Source organism: Tupaia chinensis, unplaced genomic scaffold (assembly GCF_000334495.1).
Source record: "Tupaia chinensis unplaced genomic scaffold, TupChi_1.0 Scaffold000017_1, whole genome shotgun sequence".
NCBI classification, from domain to species: domain Eukaryota; kingdom Metazoa; phylum Chordata; class Mammalia; order Scandentia; family Tupaiidae; genus Tupaia; species Tupaia belangeri.
Genome location: NW_006159447.1, coordinates 3,256,986 through 3,269,873, shown reverse-complemented (window position 1 = coordinate 3,269,873; position 12,888 = coordinate 3,256,986). Strand labels below are relative to the sequence as shown.

General features: G+C 40.3%; 1 protein-coding gene across 1 annotated transcript in view; it reads right to left on the bottom strand.

Annotated features, from left to right (window-relative positions):
* DEPTOR (DEP domain containing MTOR interacting protein) overlaps positions 1 to 12,888 on the bottom strand; it is a 157,739-nt gene that overhangs the window by 35,414 nt on the left and 109,437 nt on the right. Inside the window, exons 7-8 of the mRNA XM_006140060.3 lie at positions 4,937 to 5,122; positions 4,004 to 4,138 (exon numbers count right to left, since the gene is read on the bottom strand). Coding sequence (XP_006140122.1) covers positions 4,004 to 4,138; positions 4,937 to 5,122 — 321 coding nt within the window. The remainder of the gene's footprint in view (positions 1 to 4,003; positions 4,139 to 4,936; positions 5,123 to 12,888) is intronic.

Sequence of the window (12,888 nt, the reverse complement as noted above, 5' to 3'; positions counted from 1 at the left end):
GCAACCTCTGGCCCAGAAAGCACCGTCTCATGTGACAGCAATGAAGCCCTTCCAGTTGAGGTTGAGGGGACAAGTGGCTAGGATTATTATTTTTGCTTTCAGGAAACTTATAAAAGACAGCAAACAAATTCATGTCTGCCAAACTACCGGGAGGTTGGATATCACAACTGGAACACAATCTCTTGGTGGATGGATAGGAGGTAAGAAAAAGGCTCAATGTCTGAATACTAAAATCTGTTCTTATTCCTGTCAGACAATGCCCTCTACATCTCCCACATGCCCTCAGGGGGTTATGAATTTGGATGCAAGAATCGCATGGTACTTTTTGTCCTTAGTACTGACCATTTATTTCAGTCTATCTTTTCACTTTATTATGTTGAAAAGTGTAGAAACTTTGAGACTTGGGGAACTAGCCTACAGCGTTCTTTTTTTTTTGGAAAGGTTTTTTTCATTATAGGGCGTGTGCGCTCGCCAGACAGACAGAGAGAGACATAGAGACAGAAAGCAAGAAATCACCCCCCAGGAAGGATGGTCACGCCGCAATCCCTTCTCCTCCATTCTCCTCTCGGGATCTTGGGCACGCACACACACGTGCCTGGCGTGAGTTTTAAGCCACTGAGTCCAGGACACGAACTGCGGTCGACTACGTGGGAGTCCAGAGACATAGCCATTACACTAACTGCTGGTTCCCCAGCGTTCTTTTTTTCACATCCTCAGAAACTTATTTACTCATCACAATGATCTGATTATGGTAATATCTGTGGCAATGTGGGAGGCCTGGCTTAGGACATTTATACTGACACATATTTCTTTAAAAATATATATTCTAGTGCATATATGATTAACTTTTTAAATGCCTTATTCTGAAGACCTGATTATCTGCGTCAGGAAAAACAAAAACAAATGAAACAAACAAACAAAAAGTCACTGGGTCTTGGAATCCCTCTCAAGAATGAGGAAAAGGCTTGTCAAAGCCAGGAACAGAAAGAGAACTATCACATGGTCTCCTTGAATGTGAAAATTGAAAAAACAAATAATAACCTTAGTGGTAGAGGGATCAAGAATGACTACTACAGGCAGGAAGGATGGTCCAGTGAAGTGCATAAAAGGAGGATGAGTAACAGAAACAAAATTGCAGATGGATAGGAGGAACAATGTCTATAGAGTTATAAAACACAGTAGGGAGAACATAGTCATCAACTTACTGAACAGCTCAAAGTAACTACAAGGAGGCTTTTGAATGCTTCTGGTGCAAATGGTTGAAATGATGGATATGCTAATTGCCCCGATTTAACACCACACATAGCACTGTACTGGAAAATCATATTGTACCCCTACAAGTATGAACAATTATAATGTGTTCATAAAAATTTGAAAAAAATAAAAACAATATTCAGATGTCCCATGAGATACCCTGGAGCCTATACATGTGAAATAAAAATTATAGCAAGGGAATAAAGCATACATGTAAGAAGTGGGGCTGGGACCAGCAGATGGCATAATGGTTACGTCGCTGGACTCCCACATAGTTGACCGTGGTTTAAGTCCCAGACCTGGTGGCTTAAAACTCATGCCATGTGTGCGTGCATGCCCAAGATCCCAAGAAGAGAATGGAGAAGGGATTGTGGCATGGCCATTTCCCTGAGTGGTGATTTCTCACTTTCCACTTCTCCGTCTCTCTGTCTCTCCAGTAAGTCCACACAGCCTATAGCAAAAATCTTTAAGGAGGAGGAGGAGGGTGGGGTAGAGAAAGGAGAAGGGGAGATGGAGGTTGTGGAAGAGGGGGGAAAGGAGGAGGAGAAAGACTTACTAAGGACAATTCAATCCAGACAGGTCTAGTCCTTAGAGATAGACAAAAGCCCACTTTCTTTTCTGCCTGCCTATCAGTAAAGTTTCCCTTTTACCCAGGGGCAAAGAAAAAAGGAAACAATGTCAACCCACCCAATCAACAGGGATGAGTTGCTAATTGAAGTAATTAACACCTTTGTTCATATTCTATCCCATGCAATCAAAAACAAGTAAACTGTGGCCTGAAGGGTAGGGCAGCTGGTTAGGCAGAGTCTCTGACCCTGCAGCTGGGGGGGTGGGGGGAACAAAACAAAAACACTGGGCAGCTCAAAATCCTGATAGGAGAATGGAGGAAAAGGGATTGTGGTGAGACCATCCCCTTCTGGGGGGGGGGCATTTCTCACTTTCTCTCTCTCTTAATCTCCTTGTCTCTCCTCTGCTAGCACACGTGCCCTATAGCAAAACAAAAACAAACAAAACAAAGCAAAACAAAATAGAAACACAGGTAACATGGCTGTGGCACCCCTAGTCCTTTTTTGAAATTAAGATCTCTTGTTTCTAACTTTGAGGATGTCTGTTGGAATACTATCTGAGCTTTGAATATCTCATGTCTTAGAATATTGTGCTCCTTTCTCATTTCACATTATCAGCACCCTCCACTGATTGAAAACCCAGTAACACATGGGTGCTCAGTGATTTTCCATTCAGCGTCATTGCAAAAGCAAGTTTCCTCATTCACTTGCAGGTTACAACTTTATTACTGTCACTAACCCTCCAGAAGGCAGTAAAAAGAAAAGAAAGATCAGAAAGGATAATAACCCTACTAGAGAACAGCATCAGATGAGCTTTCTCTTAAAGTCCTTCGAGCAACATCTTAGTCCTTATTTTTCACTAACATGTAATGTTTTGCTTTTGTTGTTGTTGTTGTTCTTGTTGTTTGTTTTGTTTTGTTTTTCCTCCAAAGAAATAGTATTCACTGGGACTAGCAGTTGGTGTAATGGCTATGTCGTTGGACTCCCATGTAGTTAACAGAGGTTTGAGTCCCGGATCCAGTGGCTTAAACTCACGTTGGTGCATGTGCATGAATGCCCAAGATCCTGAGAGAGAATGGAAGAGAAGGGGTTGAGGTGTGGCCATCCTCTCATGGGGAGGGATTTCTTGCTTTCTGTCTCTCTGTCTCTCTCTCTTTCTGGCGAGTGCATGTGCCCTATAGCAAAAACCTCTCCAAAAGAAAAAAAGAAAGAAATAGAAGAAATAGTATGCATTGAGCTAAGGCATCAGGACCTCTCATCTTTGTCGCTCCAACGTCTGGCAATGAAGAAACCACATGAATGAAAGAGATATCTTTTCCCTGAAGGTGATAAGCTGAGTTGAGGGTAGAAAGTGCATTAAATTAATGGAGCTGAGAGTGTGTTCAAGTGAGCATTATGACAGACCACATGTGTCATCCTGAAGGAGTGCAGAGGGCAATGAGGACACTGGTGGGTGAGGGACAGTGAGAAGGCGGCAGTATCAATAGATGACAGGCTCCTTGGGTATTGAAGAATTAACTGGGCCAAGGAAGAATTATCTGTGTCCAGATCTATTGTTCTAGAATATAAAGGTCATGGAGGTCAATGAGTAGATTTCAAAACTGCAAGGCAGCAAGGGTCGAATGCAGGGATAGTGGTGTTTGCATAGATTATGCTGCTTCTTTGCGGGTGCTGAGTGCCAAATGATTCTTAGTTTGCTACAATCTGGGGACAGACCATATCCACTCCCATAGTGAAGACTATCATGTACTGTTCTAAACTCCCTTGAGGCCTGAGGGCTGGGAGTGCTAATGTCAGACAGCCTCAATGTCTTTGGGAACGGTCTTAAGAGAGTAGCTTTGCTCAAAATCACATTCACTTTTCAGGGATAGCCAACTCTATCTGGTCAATATGTGGGTATAAAGGTTTGACCCCCTCAATGCAAATAATTCCAGGCAACTCTTAGGGCCATCTTGGCTCTAAAGCTCCCCTTGAGGCCAACTGCAGCCTTTCTTGGGACTGCACTGCTGCCCAATTCTCTTCCTTCTCTTCTAGTCAACAGATTTTGACCCCAAGAGTATGCCCCAGTAAGACTCTGTGTAGTAGTCTCCCTCAGTCCCATGATTTGCTTTTCAGGGAACACAGCCTGCACATCTCTGTCTCCACAGTCCTGGTCAGGAGCAGGGCTGCCTTTGTGCACTCACCGGACTTGGGGTTGCAGAGCACAGGGGGGCTGCTGCTGAGAGTGGGGCTGCTGCTGAAGTAGCCACTGCTGCCGCAGCTGCTCATACTGCTTCGCCTCACTGCAGACACAATCTTGATCTCCTTGCTGGGGCTGACTGCAAAGGCCAGAACACACACATTCACTGAGGAGGTTGGCCTCAGTTTCCTCTGCACATGGGCTTTCAGTGGCAAGATACAGCAAGGCCAGGTGAAAGCACTCTGGCCTTGCAGTCAGAGTGGCAGCTTTGTCGCTTACAGCACAGCATGGAGCCATTCCCTTCAGCTCCCTGAGACTCAGTTGTCTGACTGTAAAGTGAGAACAATCCTATCTCATAGGGTTGGTGCAAACAGTGGACTATATATAATGGACGTGAAAGTATAATATTGTTTCAAGAACTACCAAATCCATGCTGAGCTGTCTCTGCTATGCTGTAAATTCAGTACTGGCTATATAACTGATGAATTCACAGTTACAATAAATGCCTCCTGATTTAATATAAAACCATCAATTTCCCAGAGTCATGGAAGAAGGAACTTAAAATACAAAGCACGTATTCAGGCTTTGTAAGTACATGTGAAGCAGTGTCTCTAATTTCTGACTTTGGTTCTCTGTGCCACAGAATAGGCTTGCTCTCAACAGTAGGAAGGTGTATGACTGAACAAAAATCCCTCTGCCAGACTGGCCCTGAGGCATAGTGCTTAAGGGAACCAGACCCCACATGCCCCAGCAGCCTGAAAAAACTCCGGGCATGTGTACACATATGCCCAAACCTGGGGTTTGATTTTGTTTGATACACTTCTTGATTGCAAATAAAAATTTTCTGGAGATTAGAGTTTCACAAAGGTGAGTTATTACTGTACCATTTCTCAAAAGACAAATACACGTGCATGAATAAACAATGACTCTGGCGTACCTGACATGAAACTGGTAGACTTCCGGTTGTCGTGACTCTGCTTCCTCAGGCAGAAGGGACTGTCATGAGTCTCCTGGGAGGAGGGGGACTTTTCATTGAGCAGTTCCATCAGTCTTCGCCTCCGACGGAAGTTCATTCGGAACTGGTAGAGAAGATTGCTGTCCACAAATGGGTGCTTGTTGGACACTGGGGAGAAGAAACAGCCGATGACTACATTGCATCCAGGCCACCTAACACTGCAGTCAGGAGGCTCCAGCTAACAGAAGCAAAAGTCTCAAGAAAGAGTTGAGCTCTACAGATGCCATGTGAGCTTGTGACCCATCCACACATGGCCCCAGATTCTTTCCACATGCCATGAACTTTGAAAATGTGCTAACTGGAACCAGCAATGGCATAACGGCTATGTTGGGGGACTCCCATGTAGTCGACTGTCGTCTGAGTCCCAGATCTGGTGGCTTAAAACTCATGCTAGGTGTGTGTGCGTGTGTGCCCAAAATCCCTAGAGGAGAATGGAGGAGAAGGGATTGTGGTGTGGCCATCCCCCCTGGGAGGTGATTTCTTGCTTTCTGTCTCTCTGGCAAGGCCATGCACCCTATATCAAATATCTCTTTTAAATAAACATGCTAACAAATTCCTCTGGGGAAACTTCCCTGACCTCACCTCTCCCCAAACTGAGCTCTACTCTATCCTGGTATTCTTCTAGTCTCTGAGGTGCCTCCAGGAGAGCAGTTAGCAGGTACACTGCACTATCAGCATCCACTTAGCTTTTCTGTCTTTGCTCCTAAACTCTAGGCTCCTAGGGGCAGTGATCCTAGTCTCAGGCTTGTTTCCCAGTGCCCAGCTCACTGCTTGCCCCATAGCCACACCCAATTCATTTTTTTAAAGAATTATTTATTTAATTTTATTTATTACTATTATTTATTCTTTAATTTGGCCAGAGAGAGACAGAGAAAGGGAAAGTAAGAAAGCAAGCCACTAGGTCCAGGACTCAAACTGTGATCAACTATTTGGGAGTCCAGAGCTTTAACCACCATGCCACCTGGCACCCAAATTTTCTTTTTAACTTTTAGTTTTAAAATACTTAAAGACTCACAGACAGTTGCAAAAAACAATACAGAGACCACACATTATATTCAATTCGTATAAAATGCCCAGCACAGGGAAATCTATAGAGGCAGAAATATACTGGTGGTCACCATGGGCTATAGGGAGTCTAGGGAAATTGGAAGGGGATATTAGCTAAGTGTGAGATTTCATCTTCTTTTCTCCCCCTAAGTTTACTTCTTTCTTTCCAGTAGATAGAGAAATAGAGATAGAGCGAGAGAGACAGAGGGAGGAAGAGGGAGAAATAGGGACCCCAACAGGGCCAGGCCTTCATTCCAACATTTACCCCAATCTCAGCTGGCTCAGATCATGGGCATGCATGAGAATGAGGCATGCTTACAGAAGTCCTGGGACAGGAGCCCAGGACCTTTCCCATGTGGCCCCAGTCACATTACTGCTATACAGCACCTGGCCCTGGATTCCCTTCTGCCGCGATGAAAATGTTCTAAAATTGCCTGTCCTGATGACTGTACAACTATGCGAATAAAAATCTGTGGACTGTACACTTTACATAGGTAAACTGCAAGGTGTGTAAATTATATTTTCATAAAGTTGTTTAACAAACATCAATAATGACAGAGTACAGAGACTTCCTGGCCTTTACCCTGGCTCCCCCAATGGTTACATCTTATATAAACGGCTATAGTACAACATAGAACCAGCAGCTGACATGGCACAATCTCAGACAGACCTTACTCATTAATACTATGAGTATCTAGATGGCAGCATGAAAAAAATAATCACTGCTCTAGGAGCTAGGAATACAAAGAGAAACTACAGAACAAATTCTGTGCCTTAATAAGCTTATAATCTAGCAGAATAAATAAAACATGCTTACACGTAACTGTAATATAAGATGTAAATTTCAAGTGCTTTAGGGAAATTGTATATAAAGTGCTATGGAAATTCAGAGGAGAGATTATTTTGAGCCTGTCATGAAATAAGATTCACTGAAACTTGACAATAACTTGGGCCGGTTAGCCAATAACTGGTTAAGTGAACCAGATCTCACATGGCCAAAGTTTGAATCCCACCTTGATGACCTGAAAAACATGCTGGCCATGTTCCCAAAACCTCAGCAGGATGGAGAAATAGAGAAGAGATTGTGGCTTGATTACGCCCCACCAGACAGTGAGTTCTCCCTTCTCCCTCTCTCTGTCTCTCTCTGGTGAGCATACACCCTTATGGTAACCAAAAAATTTTTGACACTAACTTAAAAATAGATGCACACATATAGAAAGCTTATTTGGGAACATAAGGAAGAAAAACCCAAATCAATCATGAAATCCAAAGAAATAAAAGATAAAAAAAAAGTTCAACATAACAAAGAATTTTAAAGGATTCCTTCAAATAGAAAAGATGGCTTGATCTTCTCTCTGTTACTGATGAAAAAAAAAAAATGGGTGACTACTCCAGTTGACTAGCAGCAAAGGTGCTATTAGCACCCAGCTATCTGATATAAAATCTAGGGCTCTTTCTCTCACCCTAAGACACATGTCAAGTGGTCAAATGTTGAGTTTTATCCTAATTTCTGTAACAGGTAGGCTGTCAGTGGAGTTCAACAATGTTTAGGAAAATCCTGAGCGTCTGCTGGTTGCCATCACTAGCCTACTCTGCTGAAGTTAGTTACAACAATGATAACAGAACTTCCTCTACTACATCCCATTGTGCTAATCATTTTACAAGTACATGATATAGTCCTCACAGTCACTCTATAAAGTAGATATTTTTATTATTTTCATTTTACAGGAGAAGAATGGAGACCTAAACTAGTTCAGTAACTTGCCCAAGGCTACATAGCTATGACTTCTAAGCTGAAGGCAATGTGGACTATACGCTTCCAAAGTCATACAAATTATAGAGTTCAACAACTCACAGGCCAACAATAATTAGAAAAGACTCTAAGTCAAATGCCATCTTCTCCAACACTCACCCCTAGGTTCATCACAGGGGTCATTTTCTTTCTGTCACCCACATACCTAGTAATAGGCAGTCTTTTTTGTGACACTCACCATATTGTATTGTAATATTTTTTGGGAGAAGGGAGCGCATCTCTTTCCATAAATTAAGTCATTATGTTTGAGCATCAAGACAGTGCCCTAATCTTCCAATTATCCTCAAATCCTAGACTACAATGTGCTTGGCTCAGAGTAGAATAATAAATGACTGGAAGTCTGTGGCCACCCATCTTTGGTGGGTGGCCACAGACATAAGCAGCATATCCAGGGAAGAGCTAGCTTTGAACTAGTTAGCTGCTAGTCTGTGTATCAGGTCCCCTCAAACCAGTCTGTGGACTCTTGGTAGGTCATGAAGAGATTGGCTGGGCCATGGAAAAATTGGAACATTAAAATAGTGCATTTAGTTTTTCCTAAAATCAAATATATTCCACTTAAATGCATCCTTTTTTCTGAAATTAAACCATCACTACTTTTTCGTTGTTCAGTCATCTACCCATTTATTCAATTAGCATGCACTGAGTTTGATTGACTATATGCCACGTCCTCCATTTGCCTAATATTTATGAAATAATGGGAAACAGACTTAAAAAACTCATTCTTGCAACCTTTGTTTTTGGACTGTGAAATTTAAAATTCTATAAACTACTAGATAATAATCTAATATAACCCATTTAAGAACCACTTATGGGGCCAGCAGGTGACGTGGTGGTTAAACTGCTGGACTCCTATATGGCAAACCACAGTTTGAGTCTCAGACTTGGTGGTTAACTTTCTCACTTTCCCTCTCATTTTGTCTCTTTAAGGTCAAATTTTAAAATAATAAATAAAATTAAAATAACAAAATATTATTTATTATTTATTATTTTAATATTTAATATATCTATCCAAAGATTACATATTTAATGTTTTAATATTATTTAATAATAACAAATAATTAAAATAATAAATAAAATTAAATAAATGCATATTTTTTTTTAAGAATCAATTTTTAAAGAATCAGTCATATTGGTGACAGCAGGTGGTGTGATAGTTAAGGTGCTGACTGGTTCCAGTTCCAGTTCTGGTAGCTTGCTTTCTCACTTTCCCTCTTTCTCTGTTACTCTCTACTGAGTGCATGTGCCCTGTAGCAAAACTTAAAAAGTAATAATGACAACGTAAATGCAATAAGTAAAATAATTTTTTTAAACAAAGAATCAATTATATTAACCCCTTTGTCAACAATGCTAGCTGGTTTGACAGCCTCTTTCGGTATTCACAGATAACATTACATCCTTTCTAGGTCAACACCAAAAAACGTAATCTGGGGTTGTAACAGTATTTATTATCCATCTTTGATATTGAATAATTTTTTGGATTATGTCACTATTGGAATCTCAGCATGTGGGTCTTTACTATAAGAGTAGCACTGCCGATATTTATTCTCATGATTCATGTGGGTGTATCACAGTCTTTAAATAGTGATAAACTGTTCACTTTGGCCAAGTAAATGACACTGGCCTCAAAGACAAATACACTTAAATAAGTGATAGTTCTGTATGTTCTTAATAAATAACCGATTCTTAGATTCAGGAAGTGCTGCCTACTGTAATCTGGACCAAAAAACGAAAGTCAATTACACTTTGATATGATATCTAAAAATGGTGGCTTTCTTGTGGATAGTCAGATTTTTACATAAATTTAATATATCACTATATTCAGTAATGCTATAATGAAATTTGTAGATAAATTATTTATTTCTGAAAACTTTTTCTGGTTTCATTGTGATTTTTATAATTCAGAAGCTGACTTTGGCAACAGTCTCTAACATTATGACCTGCAAATATATAGCTCTAAATAGGTTTATTAACACCTACTGTTTTCTCTTGGCATGGTGCACTGTGTAAAACATTGGCTCTGGTAGAAATCCAGAAAAGCATTCTAAATTCAAACAAATTACACAATGGATAAAAGTACTTTTAAAGTAATTTTAATTGAAGTAGAAATTCAACATCTAACCTAACCATGTATCTTTTCTGGCTCTAATTACCAACCCAGAGTTTACTTTAGACCTAGTCTCCACCCTTTACCTTTCCAACTCTAGACCACCTATACATAAAAGGATAAATATACTATCTAAGATAAGACACAGGATTAAATTCAAATAATCCGTACTCATTATATTTTCTCTCCAGAAGTATAGGTGACCTTAAATAGGATAAAATCAGAGAAAACAAAGATTGGATGAGATGGTAGACTATACGTATTAAGCATGATTCCAAACAGATCATAAGAACTCAATAAATATATTTCTATGATGTTTTTCATGTTACCATAATTTGCTGATGATACACTGCTTTCTGGTGTAAAAAATGCAACTTTGTGAGATATAACATTTAATGCTCCACTTAAGTTTTAGGTTTTAGTGCCATCAGAGCAGCTATGTCCTGTAAAACAAAGGTAGTTATATATTCATTGGCCAGGCTGTGTGACTGGCATATGGTTGTCAAGTTCTCCGAGAATAGAGACAATAATTGAATATATCACCTGCATTGTTGTCAATAAATTATTTTGCCTTTGAAGATATTCTATTTTTCTCTCTCTCATTAAAAGTTTAATGACATAGGGAACCAGCAGTTAGCATAATGGCTATGTCGCTGGACTCCCACGTAGTCGACCGCGGTTCATGTCCCGGACCCGGTGGCTTAAAACTCACGCTGGGCGTGTGTGCGTGCGTGCCCAAGATCCCGAGAGGAGAATGGAGGAGAAGGGATTGCGGCGTGACCATCCCCCCTGGGGGGTGATTTCTCGCTTTCTGTCTCTATGTCTCTCTCTGTCTGTCTGGCGAGCGCATGTGCCCTACAGTGAAAATCTCTCAAAAAGAAAAAAAAGTTTAATGACATGAACACTTGAGTTTGCTTCAGTTGCTTTGTCTATGATTGCATCTCTACATGTAACATTTATAATTGTAGCTTAAAAATTGGGACCAGCAGTTGGCATAATGACTCGGTCACAGTACTCCCATGTAGTTAACTGCAGTTCAAGTCCTGTATCCGGTGGCTTAAACTCACTCCAGGTGCATGTGCATGTGTACCCAAGGTCCCGAGAAGAGAATGGAGGAGGAAGGACTGCAGCGTGGCCATCCCCCCTGGGGGATGATTTCTCATTTTCTGTCTCTTTGTCTCTCTCTGTCTTTCTGGCGAGCGCATGTGCCCTATAGCAAAAACCTCTCCAAAAAAACTAAAGGTGTGCAGGTAGTCAGCCATATTATAGCATCAAAAGTCATCATGACATCCATTCATTTATTTATTCAACAAACTGAGCATGTACTAAAGTCACAAATGGTTCCAGCTATCTGTATTAGCATTGTTATTGGAATAAGACACTTTCATCTACTCATCCTTTCAAGTTCATAGGTAGCAGAGTTCTGTTAAGAGATATGGTTTCATATAAAAACAATACAATTAAGTTGAGACTTTACTGACAACTCTCTTATGCTAAGTAAATTTTAGAAAATGATGTCATTCAATTCAGAATACAGATTTTAGAGTCAGACTTCCACAATTTCAATCCCAGCTCTGCTGCATTTACTAGCTGAGTGTTATGGATAACTACAAATCAAACATTTCAAGTCCAGGAACCAGCAGCAGGTGTAATGGCTATGTCTCTGGACTCCCATGTAGTCGACCACGGTCCAAGTCCCGGACCCGATGGCTTAAACTCATACCAGGCGCATGTGCGTGTGTTCCCAAGATCCAGAGAGGAGAATGGAGGAGAAGTGATTGCGGCGTGGCTATCTCCCCTAGGGGGTGATTTCTACATTAACCCCAAATTTCTTTTTATAGTGATAAATTGCACAGAGTCTCAGCTAAATGGCATATAGGTTACATTCTACAGAGAGAAAAGTTGATACCGTCTACACTTTAACATGATATTCTCCAAATTAAATACAAAAACATTTGCTGCATAGGCAACGTGCTCTTTGTTAGCCACAGGGAAAAATAAATTCCCATGATATGAAAAAATTTTTCAAAAAACCCAACAAAATTAGTTCACTGGTGACTCTAAAGTTGTTTCAGTTCTTCATTGCTCCATTCTAAGTACTTTATCAGACCTTCATAGTAAAGTGCAGGTTAAAACATATGAAGTTCGATAAATTTTATCCTTTGTTCCTTGGGACTATTTATCTATAAACAGGAAGAAAATTAGAAGAAATAATGTTCAAAGCACACATTCAAAGTCAAATATCCCAGTTATAATTTTATCAACAGCTATCATTGAAAACTGATAGTTTTTCACTCATCCAATTTATAATTTCTGGGACTTTCCAAGCCTTCCCTTTTGCTTTGATTGAATTCTCTGGGAGTTTGACTTGGTATTAAATGGGATATAAAATAGAAAAAGCAGACATAGCCAGAAAGCTGGAGTCATGTAAATACAGGGGATCTTACTGCTTAGGACATAGGACTCTGGCAGAACTAAACTCACTGTTTGTTTAAAGAAGACAGATCCTTATTCAGTGTATGTCTTAACTTTTCACAAAGTGTGAGGGAAATGCCATTTGGTCTACCAAAAATAATAAACAGACACAGGACAGATGTATTCTTTTTGTGCTACATTTTTTCCCCTAACAAATTAGGATGATTTTAGCAGACACAAAGAAATAAAAGAAGATGATTACCTAAGAGAAGAGAAATTGACTCTACTATACTCATATATGTAACCCAAGAATGAATACAAAATATTATCATCTTGAGCTCTAGAAGTTTACTGAATGTAAAAGACATTTTAGGCTATTTATCTAGTTGGAAGGAAGGTCACATAGTTTCATTCATCCTTGAAATGTTTGCTGGCAAATGATATAACACAATAGGCATGAGAAAATAGGAGAACTAAATCCAGCAGTGTGATAAA